Source organism: Opisthocomus hoazin, chromosome 3 (assembly GCF_030867145.1).
Source record: "Opisthocomus hoazin isolate bOpiHoa1 chromosome 3, bOpiHoa1.hap1, whole genome shotgun sequence".
Classification (NCBI taxonomy): domain Eukaryota; kingdom Metazoa; phylum Chordata; class Aves; order Opisthocomiformes; family Opisthocomidae; genus Opisthocomus; species Opisthocomus hoazin.
In genome coordinates this window covers 19,456,261-19,482,827 of record NC_134416.1, presented here as the reverse complement: position 1 = coordinate 19,482,827, position 26,567 = coordinate 19,456,261, and the positions used below count along the sequence as shown (strand labels likewise).

The window sequence follows — 26,567 nt, the reverse complement described above, 5'->3', positions numbered from 1 at the left end:
TCCCTGGGCAGCTTGTTCCAGTGCTCCATCACCCTCAGAGGGAAGAAGTTCTTCCTCATGTTCAGACGGAACTTCCTATGCTTCCGTTTGTGCCCGTTGTGCCTTGTCCTGTTGCTAGGCACATCTGAAAAGAGTCTGGCCCCATCTTCTTCACACCCACCCTTCAGATATTTATAAGCATTTATTAGGTCCTCTCTCAGCCTTCTCTTCTTCAGGCTGAACAAGCCCAGCTCCCTCAGCCTTTCCTCGTAGGAGAGATGTTCCAGTCCCCTCACTATCCTTGTAGCCCTCCGCTGGACTCTCTCCAGTAGCTCTTCATCTTTCTTGAAGTGGGGAGACCAGAACTGGACAGAGTACTCCAGGTGGGGCCTCCCTAGGGCAGAGTAGAGGGGGAGGAGAACCTCTCTCGACCTGCTGGCCACACTCTTCTTGATGCACCCCAGGATCCCATTGGCCTTCTTGGCAGCCAGGGCACACTGCTGGCTCTTGGTCAACCTGTCATCCACCAGCACTCCCAGGTCCCTCTCTGGACAGCTGCTCTCCAGCAGGTCTGAACCATGCCTGTACTGGTGCATGGGGTTGTTCCTCCCCAGGTGCAGGACCCTGCACTTTCCCTTGTTGAATTTTATCAGGTTCCTCTGCGCCCAACTTTCCAGCCTGTCCAGGTCTCACTGACTGGCAGCATAGCCTTCTGGTGTATCCAGCACTCCTCACAGTTTTGTGTCATCAGCAAACTTGCTGAGGAAGCTTTTTTCCGAGTGTTTGTGTTGTCTCACAAATGGAGTTTGACACCCGAGTGCAGCACTCATGTACACACAGACCCAAGATATCAGTTTATTTCATTTTTGTGCAGAGATGGGTGATAGGTGGTTACTCCACAAAGTTAGCACACCTGATTACAATCACATTGCATATTTACACAGTTAAGAATGTTATTTCCACCTGTTAGCCATACCCTCATAACTAAGACTGGTTAGTTCTCTTTTAGCTTCAGGCTGCAGACACAGTACTCCTAAAATTTACTACACATGTCCAGTAGATAAGGGTCTCTGCTTGGGTTGGGATCTCCAACTCAAGGGGTGTTATTTTTAGTACTATAACGAGGATCATTTTTTTAAGGCCACTCTTTATCATTCTTCTGCTGTTAGTTCCAACTTGTTCAAAAACATCTTGATTAGCTTATTTCTCCAAAATATACTTCCTTCCCAAACACAGTAGTTCCTGTTTAGGCACTCCTGTATCAACTATTCCTGTCAACATCTTGGTCTCCCATTAACCCTATGCATTCTTGTAAAATGCTGAGTTCAATTGACTACACTTCCTTCGTGCTTTGAAGAAATGTTGGTAATTATTGCTATCTATTTTCTCAGGCAAATAGAGAAGTGCTGCTTCTCTTGCTCTTTAAGCTTTTCCATATTCCGTGGCTTACTTCAGGTGAATGGTTTTCTCAGGGAAAGGCTTCTTCTGATCAGGATGGGATCATGTGGCTGTTTGTTTACTCTTTGTTAAAGTATTGCCATATATCTTAGAGTATATACTATGAAAATATTTTCTTCCTTGCACTAAATAGCTTCTGCATTATACTCTTGGAAAAACCAGTGATACAGACACTTCTACTTCTTTAGTGTAGAAGAAAATACACTGTTATTTTCTGAGTGATACATGTCACTAGTAAATATTTCCTGTCTACTTCTCAATAGTTCTCTTGCTGCCAGAAAGGAAAGAGTTTTAAGAACTTTCTCTTCATTGCCTTTTAGCAGATCCAACGGGTACTACAGGCAATGAAAACAAGTACAATATAAAATTTGGTGTTTAGCCAACAGTGAATTTTACCTAGCTATACAACATATATTTTACCTCTGAGAAAACTGTCCTCTCCTAAAGGGAAAGATGACATTGATACTGTTTTACAGACTTTTGTGAACCTAATTGTTTTTCTGCAACAGTCAAGTAGACAAAAATTTAGTGCGGAGGGGGGAGGGAAAACATAGCATAAAGAATAATTTTATATTTATTGTCTATTGCTTTCTCCACTTCATAAAGTGAAGTTTTTTTATGACAATAACTTCTCTAATATCTACAAACACTATCCCCAGTACTTTTCATTCTGTGTATTTCACATCCTTTGTAACGATAAAATAATCAAATATAGATTTAGAGCTATTGCTGTAAATTGCAACAGACCTACTTTACCTTGATTAATGCACATTATTGTACTGTAAAAGTTGATACTATAGAATAATTATATTAAAAATTACGTAAAAATCAATCTTTGTTAAGTACAATCCTCATGCACTCTTCATAAATATGTTCATTTGAATTAATAACACAAACAATGTTGACTTTATTGACGTACTAATTGATCTCTTCTAATATGATTTGCTGTTTCTGTTGAACTTTAAATTAAGGAGTCCAATCCTTCAGGGTCTTACCTTTCCACCTTATAGCTATTCAATCCTGCCTTCTTGCCACATCTTCCTCTGCCCCACCAAAACTCTTAATGAGGAATTGCACAAAGCTCCAGTATGAAGAACAGAGGCACACGAGTGCAAATAAATGATGTGAGGGAGAAGATGGAAGCTGCTTCGTTCATCTTTAGTCATGGCTTATGCCATTTTAAAGTCCTGTGAAACATTTGCTTAAATCTCTACAGAGCATGTGTTTCATATGTCCTGAGGTTTTTTTTCCTCACAAAATCAGTATCATCAGGTTCATATAGAAACCAGATTGGATTTACTTTCAGTCTGGACAATTAAGTTACAAAATATAGCCTACTTTACCCTTTTGGCATGAATAAATAAGTTCCATATTGAAATTTTATACACATTAAAGAAAGTTTGATTTACTTACCTATATATCTTATCCTGAAACCTTTTTTATTGGTGCCATGATCTGCTGACCACCGGAGAAACACTTCATGGCCATTGCTGGTTATATTTAGAGAAGACGAATAGTCCCCACTGAGCGAAATGAGCAATGGGCTATGACTATTTGGTCCTGCATACAAGAAAGAAAAAAAGAAAAAAAAGAAAAAAAGAAAAAAAGAAAAAAAAAGGAGTTACAAAGTCTAAAATAACATGCAATAAATTATATGCATCCAATTAATATACATTAAACACTTCCCCAAGTAAATGGTAAATTAATCTGAATTAAAAATGGAATTTGACTTTACATGTTGCAAAAAAGAGTACTTCTTTATTCAGAAACAAAATTATTTCTAAGCATAATTAATGCAGTACAGTAATCTAACAGTTCTTTTTAGCACAACAAACCCAGATAACTGCTTATTTAAGATTTTTTATACTGACAATTTATGGTATACATTAAAAATAGTGATTACACACACACAATCTAAAATTACATATATAGAGAAAAAGTATCATCCAAAGTTGTAGATCCTATAGTTACCATCAAACACCTCAAGTATGTCAAATTCTTTTTCTGTCTGGAAGAATTCAAAGAACATGCTGATATTATAACCCTTTTCCACAGTAATGGTCCATGCACACATCTGGAGATTTGGGTAGCTGTCAGGATATCCAGGGCTCAGTATTACTCCTGTTGAATCCAGACGCATTTCATTGGCTGGACAGAGCACTGTGAAACAGAAAGATTGGTAGAAAAATCAAAAGACCACTCTTTCTGTTTCATGTGATTAGCAAGACTTTTCTGCGATTAAAAGACCTGCATTACTCATTTTATTTCCAGAAATACAGAAAGACTGACATTTTAGAAACAAAGCCAGTTAGAAAAAATATTCTAAAGCAATGTTAAGCTTGAAAATAAGGCCTGCAACCCTCGGAAGTTACCAGTTCATGACATATTTCTTCTTTCATCCTCTATTCTTCTTTCTCTTTCTATCTCTTCTAGACAAGACTTTTTTGTAGGCTGCGCTTCAGTACTGAATTATTGCATTGTTTAGAAAGTGAACCGCAGATTCCGCCCTCCCAGATTACTATTACTGTCAGCAACAGAATCACAGAATCACAAAATCACAGAATGTTCGGGGTTGGAAGGGACCTCTGTGGGTCTTCTGGGTCAGCTATCAGCTGAAGAAGAAACTATAAAATTCTGAAGTTCTTAATTGCTGACAGGCTTTTTCACAAATTTAACTCTAGGGAATAAGAACCGGAACATGCTTTACTCTTTTATCTGAAAAATTGCTGGGAGAGACTAGACCCCACAAGATGAGAATGTTTCCTGCAGGGTTAAAAGACACCTGCTCCTTCCGTGATGACTTCTTCAGCAGGTATTGCCTACCACACCTTCTCCTTATTCTAAAGAATTATTTTTTCTTATTTTCCAGATAATATTCTGAAGTTATTAATCTTCTACTTACAGCTGTGCTGGAAAATACATAGCAGCTCTGGCTATTCTTAATTGTCATAGCTTCAGGAAGGATAGAGGATGCTAGCAGGAAAAATGCTATTTTGTAAATAAGTTATCACCACTATTTAAAATAGTTGCTGAAACTGAGCAAAGTGATGTTTAAAAGTATCATGGACAGGCCTGATTTTGAATTTATCTGGATTCACCAAGTCTACAGAGAACAACAATCTCATTAAATAAAAGTATTTTATATTATCATGTTACTGCAACTTTTTTCAAGGACAAATTTTGCTTCATGATGTATGAATTAGTGCCTACAATTTATTCAGAACTGAACACTGCTAAACGGGAGCCTTGAAATCTGGTTTTGATATTCACAACTAACCCTTACACGAAAGTGAGTTAGTACTGAGCCATTTACAAGTTAAAAAATAAAATAATAGGATCTTAGATTTCTCAAAGAAATGAAAATCAGAGAAAGAGAGAGAAAAAGAATAATCATCTTCATAAATAACGCTCACAAGAATAATATAATCATATCATGGTTTGGGTTGGAAGAGTCCTTTGATGATCATCTCGTCTAACTCCTTGCTGCGGGCAGGGACATCCTTTGCTAGATCAGGTTGTTCTAAGACCCTTCCAACCCGACTTTGAAAAAAAGAAATTAATCTGTACATATATTTTCAAATAGCCATCTCTCACTTTCAAAATTAGTATCTAATGCTAAATTTAAAAAGTTGTTTCTCAGGCCCTGTATTTGTTTCAATTAATCAAGCAGGCATTCAATATAACATCTCCATTCCACATAAGTAAATTCATATGACTAGAATATGGCTGTCAAACTACAGTACTGGGCCACTTATGATACAGACTTTACATCTAGCAAATGAAAGAACTGATTCTCTCAAGCCTTATACGTACACACGTATATATATATCAACACACTGAGAGGTGTGGCAGGAAGGCAGGAAGACAATCACAGTCATCTGGCTGCACTAGCTTAATTACAGCTAGTTTTGCTCTCCGTATAATTCTGCTTTGCAAACTGTCCTCAGTTTCAAGCTCTCCAGGTAAACATCCTTCAGGAATTTTATAGAGATCTAAAAGACCTGTTTCCCTTTCAAACTGGGTAGCTAAGTTTTTTCATGAATCTGAGTAAATGCATTTGAGGTGTAGCTCTGATACAGCTCAGAGTCATCACTGAAGAATTTTCTCAGGGTCCTCTAATTATGATGCAAAACACAGTTTCAATCTTCTTACTCTGAACCTTTCATTTTATCCAGAAAGTAGAATCTAAATTCAAGGAAAATTAAGAGCAAATTTACATGCTGCTTGTGGGAAATGATCTGTTTTAACAAAAGAAGATGATAGGCATTGGCATAAGCTTGTAGATGTCAGTGATTAATTTCTGATCTAAAGAACGAAATCTTCAAAAATTTTAAGAAATACTCACCCAACTGATACATGTTACAGATAAACAGAAAAAAAGGTGAATATAGTTTTAAAAGGTACTACATGTCGTGTAAACTAAACTGTGAAAATTAAAATCACAGAATCACAGAATGTTTGGGCTTGGAAGGGACCTCTGTGGGTCACCTAGTCCAAACCTCCTGCCGAAGCAGGGTCACCTACAGCAGGCTGCACAGGACCTTGTCCAGGCGGGTCCTGAATATCTCCAGAGAAGGAGACTCCACAACCTCTCTGGGCAGCCTGTTCCAGTGCTCCGTCACCCTCAGAGGAAAGAAGTTCTTCCACAAGTTCAGATGGAACTTCCTATGCTTCTGTTTGTGCCCATTGCCCCTTGTCCTGTCACTGCGCACCACTGAAAAGAGCTTGGCCCCATCCTCCTGACACCCACCCTTCAGATATTTGTAGGCATTTATAAGGTCCCCTTGCAGCCTTCTCTTCTTCAGGCTAAACAAGCCCAGTTCTGTCAACCTCTCCTCGTAGGGGAGATGCTCCAGACCCCTCACCATTCTTGTAGCCCTCCGCTGGACTCTCTCCAGTAACTCCTCATCTTTCTTGAACCAGGGATCCCAGAACTGGACACAGTACTCCAGATGGGACCTCACTAGAGCAGAGTAGAGGGGGAGGAGAACGTCCCTCGACGTGCTGGCCGCACGCTTCCTAATGCACCTCAGGATCCCATTAGCTTTCTTGGCAGCCAGGGCACACTGCTGGTTCACGGTCAGCCTGTCGTCCACCAGCACTCCCAGATCCCTCTCCACAGAGCTGCTCTCCAGCAGGTCCGCCTCAAACCTGTACTGGCGCATGGGGTTGTTTCTCCCCAGGTGCAGGACCCTGCACTTGTCCTTGTTGAACCTCATCAGGTTCCTCTCTGCCTAACTTTCCAGCCTGTCCAGGTCACGCTGAATGGCAGCACAGCCTGCCGGTGCATCTAGCACAACCTCCCAGTTTGGTGTCATCAGCAAACTTGCTGAGGGTACACTCTAACTCTTCATCCAGGTCATTGATGAAGAACTTAAACAAGACTGGGCCCAGTACTGACCCCTGGGGGACACCACTAGTTACCGGCCTCCAACTAGACTCAGCGCTGCTGATGACAACCCTCTGAGTTCTGCCATTCAGCCAGTTCTCAATCCACTTCACCGACCACTCATCCAGCCCACACTTCCCGAGCTTCCCCTGTGAGGATATCATGGGAGACAGAGTCGAAAGCCTTGCTGAAGTCAAGGTAGACAACATTCATGGCTCTCCCTTCATTTACCCAGCCAGTCACGCCATCATAGAAAGCTATCAGATTGGTCAGGCATGATTTCCCCTTGGTGAATCCATGCTGACTACTCCTGATAACGTTGTTTTCTTCCACTTGCTTCATGATGGCCTCCAGCATAAGCTGCTCCATCACCTTTCCTGGGATGGAGGTGAGGCTGACCGGCCTGTAGTTCCCTGGGTCCTCCTTCTTGCCCTTTTTGAAGACTGGAGTGACATTGGCCTTTCTCCAGTCCTCGGGCACCTCTCCTGTCCTCCAGGACTTCTCAAAGATGATGGAGAGTGGCTCAGCAATGACATCCGCCAGCTCCCTCAGCACTCGTGGGTGCATTCCATCGGGGTCCATGGATTTGTGGGCATCCATATTGCTTAAGCAATCCCTGACACAGTCCTCCTCGACCAAGGAAAAGTCATCCTCTCTGTAGGCTTTTTCTCTTACCTCTGGGGCCTGAGAATCCTGAGGGCCTGCCTTGGCACTGAAGACTGAAGCAAAGAAGGTATTCAGTAGCTCTGCCTTCTCTGCATCCTCCATCACCAGGACACCCACCTCATTCAGCAGCGGCCCCACATTGTCCCTAGCCTTCTGTTTGCTACTGAAGTAGTTGAAGAAGCCATTCTTGCTGTTTTTGACATCCCTTGCAAAATCACCAAATAAAATCTTAAATGGATTTTGCTTCAATATTTTGTCATAGGGATACCTTATTATTTACAGCTATATCTTTATTGCAGTACATTAGATTAAAAACTAAGATACTGTTATTTAAATTCTATTCAGCACGAGTCTTCAGATTCAACAAAATATTGATTTTTGAATGTGGGTATTTATTTATTTCAAGTTAAAAAATGAAGCAAAATTCAACCGAATCTCATTTAACACTGGCTTAAATGTCTAACGCATGTACAAGTCTATGGCAACAGAAGCTAACATGATGAAGTCTAACAAGTAAATGTATGCTCTGCCTGGTGAAAAGAATTACTAAATTAATACAGATACGAAGCCATAGAAGAGCTGAGTTTTTTCCTGGAGAGTGACTCTTCTGTCATGTGTTATAGCCTGCACACTTAAAGTATTATAAAATATGTGCTGAGAGAATGCCTTAGGATCAACACATACATCTCTGTTTGTCCTATTACGTCATTTTAAATTTTAAAGTAATTCCTGGATGTTACTACGGTTTTCCATCATTTAAAATCTATGAGCCTGCTAAGTTCGTATTTAATATAAATTGGGGTGTTGGAAGCTATTCCTAGATGCAATTGTATGTAAATGGATGCATTGAACTTCAGAAACTATCAGTTAAAGTTCTAATAAAACTCACAAATCAAGATCACTTTGCATCTTTAAGAACTAGACTTACTGCTGCAACTGGTCTTGATTTTTGCATAGTTTTGTGCATAAAACCAGGGGAAAAAAGTTTATTCACCAGTAGTAGTTGACCATTCCAGTTTTTCAAGAATGCAGGAAAAGGGTATATTTATAAGACAGTAATTTTTAAGCCTTCATCTGAAAACTGTGTTGAACATTGTAGTCATAATTAAGTCCTAAAAATCAACATACTGACATTTAAATTTGTTACAAATAAATTGTGCACCAGTTTGAACCTTCAGAAATTACTAAAAACAGTCAGATATTAAAGCTTTACTTGTAAAAGTAGTAGATTTATTCACAATTATTTTACTATTTCCAAATAAATCTTTCATCTTGAGTATTTCGTAGATATGTTAAGTAATTAAAATTTATGGGGGAAAAAACCCAAAACAATATCTGATTGGCATCATTTTTCATTTCATACAAATGTAAATCAACTGCATTTATTACAACTTATTTGGGAAAGTAGATGTTAGATTGTTTAAACTCAGGAGTAGATGGATCATAAAAGAATATCACAATAACTAGCACAATTAAAATTTTTTTTAAGCATTAATTATACTTATATGAGACAGTGAAATTTTGGTCTTTTTTTTCCCCTCAAAAAGTCTTTATCATACATGTTTATAACTCTATGTCATTATTTATCTTTCTGGGAATAAATCGAAGAATTAGTAAGAAACCATAAACACATGTTCATGACCGAAACTTTAAAGATGTTCCATTTTTTTAAATAAATCACCTGAAGTGTTATGCCCATTAGCTCCCTAATGAGTTCAGTACGAAAGAAAATTCTTCAAAAAATGATGGACAAAATCTATTGTAGCATAATACATCAAATATCAGTTTCATAAAGACTGGTTTAAACTGTGGTGTTAGTGGTTGGCAGGATTGTAGTCTTGTTTCGACCTGAACAGTGAGGTAGTGCTATATCTCTCTGTTCGCGGTTTTCAATAAAAGGAGGGAAGTATGAAAACACAAAGGCGCACACACACATACAGAAAACCTACTCTTTAGAATATACTGAATAAAAATGGAAGCACTTAATGATGTCGTGATCTTGCTCACCTAAATCCATGCTATACTAATTTAGTTTTTCTTAAAATTAACTTATAAATTTTCATATGATTATGTTCTAGATAAAATGAAATAATCTCATTATTTACAAGATTGAAATTACCTCTAAAATAGAATTGTGAAATTATATTCACAAAGTAAAGCAGCAGTCCTTTAAACTTCTCAAATTCATTACAACATTATTAACGACTTTGCATCAGTTTTTGATAAGCATTCACCATAACAGAGAGTGATAATGTTCAGAATATCATCAAAAAGTCTGAACCATTTTCAGTGTGCCATCTCATGTCAAGAGATAGTAGAGGGTATTTAAGGAGTCACCATTCAGCTGGTCTGGTAGGAGGAAAACTTAAATGAAAAAAACCTTGACAAGTAGGTGGTGCTCCATCCATCTGAAGCCTTTCACCTAGTCGGCATGTCAGAATCTCATTACCAACCAACGTAAAGCCTGGTTGACACTGGTATCTTATTATGTCTCCTGTTCGGAAAAACAAAACAAGACAAAATACAAACAAATAAAAGAAACATTAAACAGCAATTAACAAGGACTTTTAGCTTCAAACACATTATTGATCAATGAAGTTTGTTGCTGCCATCTATAACGGGCTAAACGACCTCTGGCATAAAACAACTTCGATTAGTCTAAGAAATGTGGTAAATTAGCATTATGTTGCAAGCTATGCTGTATCTACCACTGTTTACCACCACATTATTAGTTGGATAGTTTGTTAATTTATCTGGGTCTGACTGATGCTTTGTGAACCATGGGTCCACAAAGATTTAAGCAATATAATCTATTGGATAACAATTTTGAGACAAAGTAAAGGGATGAGATCCAGTCAGTAACTCATACAATCCTGAGGGGAAAAAAAATAAATAGGACCCAGATTTAGTTGATGATATCTAAATTTGGCATGGTAAGAATAACAACTTGTGATTTTTTTTTTTTTTTTATTTAAGAAATTAAAAAAATGTATAATTTTATGTACCAAAAAGCAGTAAAAGTTTGTATATCCCACCAGTTCTCTTTGGTCCAGAATACAGAGCAGAAAGAAAAAAAAAAAGTCTATTCTCTTTGTTACCGATATAACTAATCAAACAATTGTATGTATCATACATAAATTTGTTTTTCTTTACCATAATGTGAGCGAAGCTAGCTTGTCAGAAATCTGATGTCTGATCATATAAGTCATATTTCTTTGAATGTTAGGTGATGAAGTAATATTACTAATATGTCTTAGAAGGTCAGAATGTCATCTCCTTTTCAGATCCTCCTAATTTTTCAAATCTGATTTTACCCTTAAGGTCACAGAACCATATTCTGGTGCAGAATATACCATTGTCTACATGGTTTTTTGTGGGTTTTGTTTGTGTCAGTGGAAGACATTGTTGCATATCAAACATTATGAAAATTATAAATTGAAATGAAGTTCATTAGAAAGGAGTTACTGTGTTACTTATACATAATCTCTGAAACATAGACAATATTCAGGTAGTACAGGGAAGAAGAATGTCTTCTTAAAAACTGTATTTTCAAATATAAATCTAACGTATCACAGGCATGATTTGTATTCGAAAAGCAAGAAATTTTTGCGCATAGCAGGCTTTTTTTGAAACAAATATTGCTCTCATTTTCTCTTACATTACCTATTTCAAACTCGTCATCCTCAGTTAGAATTTCAGCATTTGGTATATTTGTTGGAGACTGGCAGACCCGGAGCTGATAGGCTATAAGCAGGAAGAAAGCACAGTTGACATTCCCATACTTAGGCATTTAACATAGCCATGCAAACATTACTGAGTTACTACCCATATTAACACAATAAAATTGAACATCTATTCATTTACTTTCCAATTTTTAAAAGAATCAAAAGAGAAGAAACATATGATTTTCAGAAGTAATGAAAAATCGTAAGTGGCATCTGTGTTCTTCATTAGTCATTTAACATCAGTGGCAAAATCCTCTTCACAAATAACCTAAGAAGCTTAGAAGTGGTTGTCAATTTTCTCACTTAAGTGATCTCATCTGAAAAACAAATACTTTTTGTATTGTGCAATGGTTGTTTTGTTTGTTTTATTTTTTTAACAATACATTTCTACTGCTGAACTCTTCCATCTTTGAAACTTTTTAATAATGACAAGTTTTAGAAATCAAAAGATTCTACCAAGAGGCAGCATAACTGATGGACAGAAGCATACTGAATATGAAATTTCCCAGTAAATAACTAGTTGTGGAGCACATCTTACCTGCAGAACGAGACAGAGAATAATTCTGCTTTCAAACTTCTTATTTGAAATCTAACATGCAATAGTTTTCTGAGTTTCAACACACGTATGCAACAGCCAGGCAAAATAATTAGGTGAAACAAATGATAAAAAAGACTTTTAAGAAGAGTAAGCAGAAGCTATATAGCTATATTTTTTTTACAGACGACCTATGAGAATGTGTGTTTGGATGCAGATGAAATTCCCTTCAATCTGAATGCAATTAGGACAGAAATCCAACCAAAGAAATCACACTGAAGTATTTATACTGACAGTGTAGTCTTCTGCATTTTTAAGTGTACACTCAGGTCCATCAATGAGACAAGTATCCCTGGTTTTCACTGACACTACATTTTCAAATAGCATTGTTTTACAGGAGCTCTCATTAGCAAGGAAACATCATTTACTTATGGCAGATGACGTTTCAGCTTCAGTTATACATCTTTGTTACTTCCTTGGATAACAGGATCCTGTGCTTGGGTCCTTTCATAATCAAATTGATCAAACTTTTGTCAATCAGAAAATTTATATTTTATCCAGGTAAGATTTTTTTTTGCTACTGAGTCACCTATGTTTGTCATCCTCCTATTCCACTCTTTTTTGTTGATCATATAACGAAAAAACAAATCAGTGAGTCAGAAAGCTAACATCCTACCTTAGGATAAAGTAATTAAAAATAAAACACACCAAGCAAACATGGAACAGCATGCATTAAAAAAAACAAAACACACCAACATAATTATAAAATGGTTTATAAACAATTCATACAATTCATATCAAATATCTCGCACATACGTTTTAAACCTCAAATTATCTATTTTAAACAAATTTGACTTCTCTCACTGCCTTGCCTTTATTGCTATAATTGTATCTAGCTGATATGAAGGATGACAGACTCAGGGATACTGAAAGAATTATCCTCACAATATCTAACCAAAAAGTGTTTAAGGTTTCTTCATGAATAATCCTTTGTGCTGCTCAGTTTGCATTTTTATTAGAACCTGTAATTGTGGCATGACAATGTCCACAATAACAAAAGAAAAGAGTATAAGGAGTTCAAGCTCTTTAGAGTCACTGTATTACTAGGTATGAGCATTTTTATATGTGTTTGGTCATATAGTGATGTATTGATATGTATCAATACACTTCCATTCATATAGTGATGAATACAAAGGGTCAGTCTGTTCTTCACAAACTGTTACATACAATTTAGATGCCCAGATTTGGAATGAAACTTCTGACCCTCCTCTGCTTAACCTTAGTGAGGTCTGTACTCCATAATCAATTCAAGTGCTGTTGTCGGGTTCTTTTGGTTGTGAGATTTAGGGCTTTTTCATTATGCTTTTTTTTGTTTAGATTAAAGCTCTTTAAATCCTCCCAGTTCTGTCTGTCTGTATTCACCTTGGTCTTTACTAAGTCAAAAAGAAAGCCTTCTAGATCCAAATTCTAGATCCAAAATCTGATCAGGATTCAGAAAACAGTCTGTAGTCTGTCAGTGTTTCCTGGAATAGTCAATCCAACAGGCATTCACAGAGCACCTAAAACCACCCTTGCTTCTGAATCTGTTTCCTTGTAATGACAGGAATGGAAGAGATACTTGGCCACAGAAGTTTTCAATGATTGCAAAAAGAGGTAAAATTTGGAGCGTTAAAATACTTACGCATTTTCATTCAGTCAGCATTTACTTCAAGAGCAGTTTAACATGAACTACACGGTATAGTTCACTATCATTGACATTTCTAGAACAACAGTACTTCCTTCAAAATATTCAAATACCTACAAGACTTTGAATGACCCCTACAAACATTTTGATTACAAAGGAATTTTAGAAGCATTGTAAGCAGTGAGAAGATGAGCACCTTGAACTGCAGAGTCATGATGCTACCTTCTTTGCTCATGTCTCTTCACAATGCATTCTTTTTTTAACTGACTACTAGTAAATTTAATATCTGGTCAAGAGAATATCTTGTTTTCATCATTCTTGTCAGTCTTTCATATGTTTGCCTTACTCAAATGGTGGGCAGTCATATTAACAATAACAACTCTTCTGTGCAATTTGTCACACTTACCATGGTAACTAAGTACAAAGAAGCCACTGGTAGTAAAGTCACTGTGGAACTTGATCAGAATCTGATTGGAAGTGCTGTAGACTGATTCTAATGCAGTGTTGCCACTAAATTGTCCAATTTGAGGAGAAGTTTGGTCTGGTCCATCCCTAAGAAAAGCAGATACAAAAAGATTTTTTTTTTTTCCAAATAAATAATTTAATTTCTCCAAATTTTAATATAATGAGGTAAAATTTCTCTGGATTACTCTAAAAGGCATGAGTCATCTAAAATCATATAAAACAGATATTAAAGGGCTGAAAGCCTACTGAAATTCTGTATATGGATTGGAGTATAGCAGATAGTAGCTTTGAGGACAATCAAAATTTGTTAGAGAGAGAGAATGTTCCATTCAACTGCTTTTGGATGTAATATTCATATTTTTAAACAAAAGTTAGAACAAGCTCAAAATTATTGAATTTGTGATCGTACTTCATCTTCCTGCCACTAACTCTGCTGACATTTTCTTGTCCATGTTTTCAAATGTGGCTATCAGAAAATAAATAAACTTAGTAATTCTCATCTCCCCCAGCCCTTTGAATTTAGTCATTTCTAGAAAAAATAAGACCTGAACAATATTTAATTTTTAAATGACAATGAGTGAATATTGCCTTCACTAAAAATTAAAACTAAATGCTTATATTCTGCTAATTACAAGATTCTAATTTAAATCTGCATGTGGGCATTTATAAATGCAGATCTGATTTATAATGACTATTTTAAGGATGCTACTTTTAGAAATTCTCTAATGTCAAAATTTTTTCCCCTATCTTCCCCCCCAATCATATGTTATAATGCTACAATTTATACTTTATAGTACATATGGACACATAAGAATTAATGTACAAATTTTTTTTATGACTAGTTTAGAGTTTTGTAGACCAATTTCTTGCTGAGAGAGATGTGCCATGCATTTTATATAAATAATTTGGCTCAGGTAAATGTTCATATGAATGCTGGTAGTTTTACAGAATCACAGAATCACTGAATATTCGGGTTTGGAAGGGACCTCTGTGGGTCATCTAGTCCAACACCCCTGGCAAAGAAGGGTCACCTAGAGCACGTTGCACAGGACCTCGTCTAGGCGGGTCTTGAATATCTCCAGAGAAGGAGACTCCACAACCTCCCTGGGCAGCCTGTTCCAGTGCTCCATCACTCTCAGAGTGAAGTTTTTCCTCATGTTCAGACGGAACTTCCTGTGCTTCAGTCTGTGCCAAACTAAGTATGACATGCACTTGACTCATTTCTTAAATCCTTGTTCACATACATTGATTGATATTATTTTGTGCTATTTATTATGATTTAGACAATACATATACTGCTGGTGAGATCACTGCTACCTTGTGGAAGAATGAAATACTCATTTCCATGGAAAAATTAAATCAAGGTCAGTACTAAATGATAGTAGAACTGTACAGAGGACAAAATCGTAATGCAAGGGCATTACATTTTTGTACTTACCTTATTCCAGATCGGAATTGATGAACAATAAAATTTTATATTTTCCAATTGTTATTAGCATAAGATACTTTAGCTGAAAATAATTTCAAAATAAAACTATAGATTATTTTTTTTTAAATTTAGTAATAATACATTTGCCCAAATTCTCTCACATTGCTGCTTCTCCTGTTCTATCAGGGAAATAATATGATTTAAAGAGGTATTTGAACTGTGAATAAAATGAGGGTTTTTTCCATTGGAAATGGCTATCAAAATTTCTGATGAGCTCTGTAGATAAATAATATCCCAGAAATGGCATAAGCTATTTAATCATATAGCTATCATGTATATATATATATACATATATATAAAATACAGCTTATACAGGTATATGAACCATACATATATAACACACATGATATATACATGAATAGTATTAATAGATGCTTAAAGTTCAGAACATTCTCCTAAATGGGTTGTTAATCTGAATAGGATACAAATATCTAAAAAAAAATCAGCAAAGAACACATAATGAAGTAAACCAGAGGTTTTACATTTATCATAATATATGCAATTTTACTGTAAGAACTAAGTTTGTAATACCTCCAGGACTATAGCTGAAAACACATGAAATCACATGGTAGAAAGGAAGAGCTGAATGGAAGAAGCACTTGAAGTGGACAGTAGTTTTCTAGTTTGTGTGGGATGAAGTAGAGAAAAGGTGTCCATATGCACATGAAAGTATAATTTAATTCAGGAAATATTCTGAAGGTCAGCTCAAATATGATACACAAAACAAGTGGTGAACTGTTAAAGGGATTCAAAATTCTCTGAGTTTTATCAGGGCAATAGTCTAGGTATATATTCTTATCAAATTCTGGTTATACTTTAAGGCAAAGAAATTAAGTATCTGGGATGCAGGGCAAGACAGTTTGTAGTAGACAAGATGCAAAAAAAAAAAAACCCTACAGAAATGATCACAAAAGTGTATAGAGAACTGTTTAATGTTTAGGAAAGTAAGAACGAAATCCTGAGTTATACGAATTCATATGAATCCATGATAGATTTCTGTGCAATGGAAACATAAAATGAATAACCAATATTCCAAATTGCATCTCATTATTTTGCACTACTCAGACTAAAAGACTACTCTCTCAAGCTGACGATTTTAAATCTGTAGATTCAATAATCAGCGGATTATTGTTTTAGGCAAGCTTCCAAAAGGTCTTAGCCCCTGTTAAATTGTCTAGGAGACTCACTAACAGTTTCAAGATTACTATAGGAGCTGTTACACTTCATTACAGCCTCCTGCCTTTATGAACTTTGAAACTAAGAAAAATGGGGGCTTCATTATATGAAAAGATTCATTATAGATATGGATTCAAGTATACACAGAATATAATTTGTTTACAGCTATCGTTACCTCAACTGTTTTTGTCATAGCCAAATACAAATAGAGTCTCTCCTTCTAAGTACTCGTAACAGTTTATAAGAAGCCAGCATGGAAGAAATGAAGAAAGTGTCACTGTAATTGCTTGTATTAACACTCTGAAACATTGCAATACACACAGCTGCAACTGCTTATTATCACTCTTGAGTATTACTTCTCTTGGTTGTTGATAAGCTGTCATAGCATACTTCTGAATGCTTTTCTTCATTGAGAAACTGAGGAACTATATTACTATTTTTGAATTCTTAAGACAAGGGTTTTGAAACTTCATGTCCAGTCCTATCTAGAGAAAATGGTACTTTGGAAAACATGGATGAGTGTAAATCACCCATTTCCCCAAGAGAGAACACCAGTGTCGAGGGAGAATTCTCAAATATACCCTTTTTAATTCATACTTTGTTAGATAGTGTCACATGAAGATTAAATCAATGCGAAAAGTGTTTTCTTACCAGACAGTTATGAAATCATATATTGGCTCTGTTTGGAGAACTGTGAAATTGATGTAGATTCCATTCCCAGGTGGTACTCTTACAAGCCAGAAGCAGTCTTGAAAGTTTGGATACTCATCAGGGTATCCTGGAGAGTATATGGTGCCATTCATTGCAGTTATATTTCCTCCACAGAGAGCTATAAAAAAGACATTTGCTTGTAAAAAAATATTAGATGCTTCTTACCTTCTTCTTAGACTATATAAAAGCCATACTCTTAAACACATTAGGTACACTATAACTAGATTATATAAAACTGTTGTTGTGTATAGAAAACAGATTTTACTGAGCTTTTCGCAGTCAGAAGCCTATTTTGACATTATTGGTCAAATCTAAATAAAATGAAAAATAATTCTAATGTCATAAATACTGTCAGAACTGGAACTAAAGTAATTTTTAGACATTGGTTTAAATTATTACCTGCAAAATAGAAAAACACTTTGTTACAGCTTAGTCTAAATGCCAGCTACAAATTAACAGCAAAACACATTAATTGCTTTCATTTATTGTCACAAGAAGGTAGCGAACCAAAATCATCAGGTGAGAGAAGAGATATGCTAAGTTGACAGAGGATGTGTGGGGGGAAACTAGAGGGGAATTTGAAAATAAAAATGTTGTGTGCAACAGTATGAATAACAATTTTGCATTTCTTCAGACAAATTCTGGCAGACAAAGTAAAAGACCTTTCTATAACTCTTGTGGAAGTGCACAAGTTTTAGACATCATACAGTGCAAGACTGATCATACAGCTTTTGGACTTTCATAACTATGCATTTCAGGAAAACTGAAAACTATATGATTTTCTCCACAGAGGTTTCAAATGCTTGTTGAGTATGACATCAACCTATTACTGCAGAAGGGAAATTATGTTACAGAAGCCTAGTTCTGGAAAAGTATGAAAAGCCTAAAATGGCAAAATTTTCTTTATTTTCTGTACATTCCTCCCACTGCACCCCAAACAGACATGGAATGGCAATTGAGATTCCCTAAAATACGCTTAAGAACCTCTAAGCAGAGAACAGGTCGTTGCAAATATAGGTTTGACATATAGGAGTCATGTATTGTTTGTATTTAGGTAAAGTATGTGTTATGGTTTATGTATATACTTCAGTGATGAACTGCAGGGTAAGGAGACTTTCACAGTCACATCTCATCCATCCAGACTCAACAGCTGGTATATCGCCTTTCTTCACCTTTTAGCTTCAAAGTCTCAAGGGCTTTTGAGCAGTGCAGACAGAACTGATTTTGCAGCAGGGTTTTAGAGGAGTGAAGACATGGGCTGATGACTGTCAGGCAATGAGATTTCTTGGAAAACAAGAGGGAATAGATTCCAAAAGAATGAAAGTGAGTGAGATATATTAAGAAGGGTCAGAGAGTGTTAGACAGTGCTAAGCAGTTAAAGGGATTTTAGGTGCATGATGATGTGAGGAAAAGAGAACGAAACAGGAAGCCCATTTAGTGATATTTGCTTCAGATCATCTGCTGCAAGAAGCCTGAGACATCATATAAACCTTAGTATATGCTGCCTTACCATACAGATATTAAATCAAATACAGATTTAAAACATACTGTATATTTCTGGCACTAGGTATACACAAAAAAGCCCACTTCATTGTAATGGTTTCGAACCCAAGGCCTTTATCTCAAATCAAACCAAGTACAAAGAGAAGATACATAATTACCTTTCTTCCCTCGAGAATAAAGAAAAAAAACCCTAAAACTGAAAAACATAAACAGCATATAAAAATGTCAAAAACTCTTTACTAAAAATACCAGAGTAAATATTTGCACAAAACCCCATATCATTTAAGAAATTTCTCTGGGAGCTGAGTAGTGTTGGCAATCTGTAATCATTCAAGCACAGGACACATGTTAGATCCCCATTATGAATTACGTTGATTTTTTATCTGCATCTTTTTATATCACATTAAGTAGAAATAAAGAAATTCCAGCTGCTCTTCAGGAACTTCATCAAAAGCTATAGACAGTACAGCAACATGATTTGAGCATCTTAGAATTTACTAATTAAATTCCTGGTTGCGGTAAGGTAATTAAAAGAAACAGAATCACTCCATTCAGCAAATTACTTGTCTGGATTCTGAGGCAAAGAAAAAGCACCTAGAACTAAGTGATAGTGAGCAGCTAAGCTGTTTAGCAGTAGACATGAACCATTACTATTCCCTCAGGATCCAGAAAATGGGAGTTGAAAACTAATCGTGATAAATTAACTTCTTCCCCTTTCAAAAGACATATAGTCTAGGTGTCATCTCTCTTTTATATGATAAGGCTTCTCCTTCTGAATTCAGGATCAGACAGGTCTTAATGTAGCTAGCACATACCCCAGAAATGCCTGTGGCTCACTGACTCCAGAAGGAATTCTGAGTAATGAGACTTCTAAGTTAAGTATCTAAATTTAGGTAGATGATTCAGAATACAATGCAAAAATCAACAAAACAGGGCAGCTTGTTATTTTCTTTTCTTTTCCTTTTTTTTTTTCTTTTTTTTCTCCAGGCATTCCTCTTCAGCATGGTTGGTATTGAGGATCCCGTTCTTAATATTGAGCTTTTACCATACAATACAGAAGGAAGTTAGGCCTTTAACTCAGGTCCTGAATACCCCTCCTGAAACTGGAGGAGTATTTATGGTGTACGAAAGTAGGCAGTCAACACCTTGTACAGGTCTCATCTCTGTGGAAACCTACGTTTAGGCATCTAGAGACCTTTACAGTCAATAACTTAATTGCTGTGTTTGGATCTTATGGTCCTAGGACTGTAGGATTTTAGGATGACAGTATTGAATACAAAGTATTTTCACTGTGTCCATGTTTCTTCAGGAATCTAACACTGCTCTATGAATGTTGCCACATTTGTGACAAACCTGGAGCTTCCAGAAGAAAGTAATAGTGTGGTGCACAGATTTTTCTCAATGAGATTTCTGTGTTACTAAAACATCCAGCCTTGTCTGTTTCAGAGTCTGATGACAGTGCATGACTGACCTACTATGGCCTCCTGCTTAGATACAAGTTCCTCTCAGCACAGCTAGGGATAAGATAAACACCTTTATAGAATCATCATATACATTCATTCTGTCTCCTCAAAATTTCAGCTATGTGGAAGGCGCAGTTCCTTGAATCTGCTTACCTGTTGCAAGCATATCAGTGTGAAAAAATGTAAAAGGTTAAAATATGTAATTTAAAAAAAATGCCCATTCACAAAAAATATGAGTACAAAGGACTTCACACGGCACTGAATAGAGCACAACTGCACTTTATGTCACCTTTAATATTTCTTTCTAACTGATAAGACAGAACACAAGTGGCCAGAGTTGGGAAATTCACTTTTTGAATCTTTTTTTCTTGATTCAGTGCAGAGCTTTTACTCTGTAGCCCCACCTAGACTAAAAAGCAGCACAGGTCTCCACATTACAGACCTTCAGCCTAACCTTCCAGAAATAAACTTCTTATCTATATGTCATAGTTTAACCCAGCAGCCAGCAACTAAGCATTAGACAGAGGCTCGCTCACCCCTCTCCTTCCCCTCCCAGCAGGATGGAGAGGAGAAATAGATGAATGGTAAAACTCGTGGGATGAGGTAAAGACAGTAAGACAACACAGGAACTGCTACTACTAATACTACTACTACTACCACCAATATCTATGAATATGCAAAACAAAATAGACACAATACAATTTCCTTATCACCTGATGACTGATTTGCAGCCAGTCCCCGAGCAGCAGTTGCAGAACCCAGAGCTCATGGATCTGCATATTATGTGGAACCCCCCAAAAAGGACTATCTCCCAGAAAAGTTCTATCTCCCAGACAAGAGAGGCTTTGAACTCACAGAAAAGAGGATAAAAAAAAAAGAAGATTCCTGCCCCTGGCCAACCCCCATTTATAAACTGAGCATGATGTCCATGGTATGAAATATTTCACTTGGACAGCTTGGGCTACCTACCTGGCTATGCTTCCTCCCAGCTCTTGTACACCTGTTAGCTAAACACGAGAAACTGAAAAACATCCTTGATTTCTTAGCAACAACTAAAAACGTCAGTGTTATCAACACTCTTCTTGTACTAAATAAAAAACACAGCAGCTACTGGGAGGAAAATTAACTCTGTCCCAGCCAAAACCAGGACACTCAGACACATTTTCAGAGATTTCATGTTTCCATGAAACGTTTCAGCTTCTCTGCACAAATTTTCATGTGCAAAATTGAATACGTCCTCTGCAAAGACCACAATATAAAAATATGGGCCTCTGTAAAATGAAAAGCTGAAGTGATTTCAGCTAACTGTCCATAGGAAGCCTTACAAATAATGAAGTGTTCATAGGTCACAAGAACATACCTTCACACCTCGGGAGAGGATGATTCCAGTTACGACTGATGCCATGAAGACAGGTCAGAGCTGAATTTCCAATTAATGTGTAGCCAGGAAAACACTCAAATGAAATAGTTTGTCCCACAGTAAAGTCATTCCCAATAACAAAACCATTACGAAATGGTCGAGGGTCAGGACAGCTTTGTAGCTGATATGCTGAAATAAATAAATAATAATAATGAGAAAAATATAAGTAAAATACAAATTCTTATTACTTAAAAAATAAAAGATTTTTATTAGAATAAAATTAAAAAATCATAGTCACGCCATACATCTTAAGTTCCATCATGGTAATAATCCAAATAATTGGTCCCACACTAGGAGAAAGACAGTCAAACATTCCCACAGCAATTTTGGAAATATGCATAGAATCTAATTTCCAATTCCAAACCTCATATGGAAAACATAATACTATAACCAAAGCTTAAATTGTCTTGTGGGAGACAGGGACAACAAATTGCTGCAGTAAGCAGAAAAGCAAGACCGAAGTGCTGAAGTAAACGTGATAAGCAAGAGAAAGGGGTCCCTGTTACAACAAACCGCAAGCGCATAGACAACGCGTGATCAGCAATCGCATTGGCTGGCTAGCGCGTGATGTGTCTGCAGACTGGCTCAAAACTGAGTGAAGAATTCGTGCAAATAGCTACCTTGTTAGGATGGAAAGTCCCTAGCTGACTAATGTCTGGGTAAAGATGTATAAAGCACTGCTTGCAAAATAAACTTTGTCTCACTTGCACTACAAGTTGAGTCCGTGCCGTAATATGCCACATTGTCTAATGTTCTTTATACTTCGGTAATATATGTGTTTGTGTGTGTGTATAAAGAAACAAACAAAAAAATACCCAACATTCTCCCCTACATTTTTTTGGAACAGAGTTCATAAAGGCAAAAATAAGACTAGACTCTGAATTTTATCTTTTAATTTTAATAAGTACAGGAATACTACACTACAAAAGAAAAGAGTAGAAAAGGATTTAGACTTTGTGTTTTCTCCACTTACATCTTCAAAAAGGTAGGCCACTAACTGGCTCTTTAGGACTACATATTGCTTCTAAGTGCACCTTTAATTGCACCCTGATCAAAATGGATCCAAGCTACTGACAAAGAAAATTAAAAATGTTTTAGAAGAGTACATAAACTAGAAACATACGAAAAAACTAACGGTACAGAAGACTGATGTGATGCCATGAGAGGGAGGAGGCTAACAGCCCATGCACCTCTAGAAAAAGTGCAGGAGAAAGACAAACAACAGAATTACAATAAATAAGAAAAGCAAATCAGGTAGCCTACACTGTATGTTGAGTGATGTTCACTGTATCAAGGAACAGAACAAGGGCCAAACTAAGAAGCCTTTTCACACCAAAATAGGAGCCTAAAACACAAGAGGTGGGATCTAGAATGCTTGAACCAGCCAAGTGCTCTGATGTGAAAGGCATGGCATAGAGCAGCATGATGCAGTGTTGCCAGGTGACCACCTTTCCAAGACTGAGAGGGCAAAGACTTCCAGGTGGAAGAGCAGCACTATCATTTAGAAATTATATTAAATGCCATAGTTGAAAAATATTACAAAAAAAAAAAAAGAAACACTACAGTATACTAATAGATGGAAATTAAAACTCCAGAAATCTGTGTAGCACTGAGCTACTTCTACAAACGTCTAGACAGGAAAATTACAGTGAACAGGAAATCTTAAGTAAAATTAGAGAAGCTTCAAAAATACAACAAGTAGTAGTACTGGACTAACCAATATTCACCTCACCAGGGTGACTTCAAGAAATAAAAATTTGAATTCAGGAAATAATTATTCTGTAGAACAAGCAATCTGAGCACCCACAAAAAAAAAGATGTAATTTTATATTTCAACCAGCTTGGTACTCAAGCCTTAGTTTAACAGATATTCATGGGAAACCTGCTCCATAAGAGCAGTCATAATACAGTTTGATTGTGTTGGGAGAGAACAACTCAAATAAACCCAGCACAGGGATATTAAATTATCTGGAAAGGAAATCATACAAAAATAAAGTAATGTAGATTGGAATCTGCTAATTGGCACTACTTTAAAAGACAAGGTAAAACATGTTTTACAATTCAGAATAAAAAAACCACTGAAGTGGTTCAGAAAAATGTCTATGTGACTCATATTAGGAAAGTTAAAGATGCTGCAACAGGGAAAATGTTGGCATTTAAATAATGAAAATCTGCCTTTCCAAAAAGTCATAAAATATAACAGGTTAAATTTAAATAGAAAATAAACACCAAAAATAATTTCAAAAAATATCTTGCAGAAAATGTCTCAGTTGATCACAAAAAAAAAAAAATTGACAATATCAGAAGCAAGAATTCAGCTAGCAAGGTGGTGGGATCGTTTGACGACAAACGAGAGAAAAGGGACTCCTATGGATTAGGATGCCATAGAGAGAAAGACTCAGTAAATTCTTTGTATCTGTTTTTACTGCTGAAGACTGTGTAGAGATTTGCAGACAAATTATGGTGCTTGTATTACACAGGTCTAAGTCACTAGATAAATTTGATGTAAATACAAAACTACTACATTAAATAGATAAGGCAAAGGACCAGGAACAGATGGATTTCACCCAGAAGAGCTACTGAAAGATGTGTATCATATCATTTCAAGATCTGATCTAGGGAAGTGGTGATTTCTCAGGGTAAATCACATCTATCTTTAGAGAAGATCTTTGAAATGACAGATCAGTGAGTCTGACTTCTATACCTGGCAATACGATACAGTCTATGATAATAAACATTACTGAGTGCATGGCTAAACATGGTTTCTTGGGAAAGAGACTGGGGGTGATACGACTGAAGTGCACAAAAATCGTGAAGACAGTGGAAAGGCTGATCTCGAAACTGCCATCAAATCCCACAGTAATGGAGTCTGACAACAACTGTGGACACCAGGAGAGTACAAAAGAAACTGGCTAGGTTTCTGTGCTGCTGAGTAGCATTTCTTTTTGTCACTTGGAGATACCATAGTGAGTAAGATGCAGCTTTTTTCTGATCCAATAGGTTTTCATTTTTTACATTCTTATGTTTAAGGAAGAGGAGAAATAAACTTGTCTATAATTGTCTTGTTTTTCTTGGAAGAATTAAAAGGCTCTACAATGAACTGTGAGTATCAAAGATTTTAAAGCAAACAAGTAAGATTTGAAAATAAGCCTCTCACATCTTGGTGATATTTTACAAGAAGATTTAAAGCATTAGCTTGTAATTACAGATCTGAGAACGAACACGCTGTGCAAAATTAGTAGGCATGGTGGTCATGGTCTGACGGTTGGACTTGATGATCTTAGATGTCTTTTCCAACTTTAAGGATTCTATGGTTCTATGAAAATCAGAAGATCACAGAATGTACTTTTGAAAAAAACAGTTCTCTCTTATGTGTTTAAAAACACAGGAGGGTTTTTTTAATTCTTTGACAAATAACAGCATTTCCAAAATCATTACTGTTATTATTAACAGCAGTAATAATGTACGCTCTCAACAGTAGATTTTAAAGCTGCCTTACTCGTACAAATTGTATCATATTCCAAACAAGAATTGAATAAAATCTTACCAGGCAATTTAAGTCATAAACTAACTTTTTCTTTAAAGGCTAACACTTTTTACAGTGGCTCACTTCCATAATGTTACACAGAGTTCAAGTCAATTTGGACTTGTTACTATAGAAAGAGTAACAGGAGACTGCTATAAAGTAGAAGCTCTTAAAATCATTCTTTGATATTATTCATACAATGAAAACAGGTATCATTTAAAATATACATTTGACCTTTTTCTGTGAACAGTGGTGACCTTTTAAATGAATCTGCAATATATAAATAGAATTATGATCTTGCAGTCTTCACCAGCTCTGCATGACCTATGTGTGTATGACAGAAAAAGAACCTTCCAGTGATATTTCCAATTAGGAAATAAAATGGATTTGGAGATTTCTGAGTTGGCATTGTTCTGTACTAGCTTACATGAACCCAATACTCTCAAACAATATTTGGATCTTCCCCTTCCAGAACCCAAGACACAAAATTGAGATTCCCATAGACAGAACAATGGACATGCTTATTTTGTAAAGCCATGCAATGTAAATTAATATGCCAGTCAAATTCAGACATGGGTAATTATCTGTTTGCGTACATTTGAACTGATTATTTAAAGAGAATGTGCAATTATTTTTCCTTTTTCATCTTAATTTTCTATATTCTTCTGTTTGTTCTCAACGCATAACACTTTGGTTTGAAATACACAAAATCCTTTATTTCATGTTTATCTTTTAGAAATGCCGAAAAAAGCAATAACCTTCAACAGCCACCTTTTCTCACATAAGAATGTCAAAATCTCACCTTGATACAAAATATGAAATCCTTGTTTGTTCTGTGAGTAATCACTGTGAAAGTATAAGCTGGTTTCATGAGTTGTGCTGAACAGAGAGGCTGGCAGCTGCGGGCCACTTAGTCTCCCAATAACAGTGCTAGTTTCTGTAGATCCACTCCTAACTTCTAAGTAATCGTGAATGGTCTCTGTCGAGAAATTAACAAATTGCAAATGGACACCTGAAAAATATCAACAGTAAATAAAAGCCATCAGTATCAAAACCAGGAGGGAAAACAAAGTGTGTACATTTTACACCTATAATATCAGAAAATAATGTAACCAGTGGCAATGTGTTTGTTACACTCCCAGATGCAGTCCATGGAACTCAGTATGAAGCATTCTTTCTCCTCATGCATTGCTAATTCTGAAAGGCTGGTAAGGTAAGAAATGCTAGCGCTGAGATATTAACATGATCTAAGGCACTGAACTGTAGGTTATTTACATACTGCTTTTTGGCAGTTTGTTGTTTGTGCATTTTTGGCAAATTTCAGTTCTGGACTTTGAATACCTTAAATTTAGTTAAATCTTTCCTGTTTTCAACTGCA

The 26,567-nt window shown here is 36.4% G+C and overlaps 1 protein-coding gene across 4 annotated transcripts in view; it reads right to left on the bottom strand.

Moving 5' to 3' along the window:
* The window catches only part of CSMD3 (CUB and Sushi multiple domains 3), a 767,725-nt gene that overhangs the window by 87,643 nt on the left and 653,515 nt on the right, over positions 1–26,567 (bottom strand). For all 4 annotated transcript variants that reach the window (XM_075415663.1, XM_075415665.1, XM_075415666.1 and 1 more), the window contains 8 exons: positions 25,992–26,201; positions 21,604–21,792; positions 17,218–17,395; positions 13,843–13,988; positions 11,156–11,236; positions 9,873–9,986; positions 3,409–3,597; positions 2,851–2,997 (listed from right to left, as the gene is read on the bottom strand). In XM_075415663.1, the coding sequence (XP_075271778.1) occupies positions 2,851–2,997; positions 3,409–3,597; positions 9,873–9,986; positions 11,156–11,236; positions 13,843–13,988; positions 17,218–17,395; positions 21,604–21,792; positions 25,992–26,201 (1,254 nt within the window). The remainder of the gene's footprint in view (positions 1–2,850; positions 2,998–3,408; positions 3,598–9,872; positions 9,987–11,155; positions 11,237–13,842; positions 13,989–17,217; positions 17,396–21,603; positions 21,793–25,991; positions 26,202–26,567) is intronic.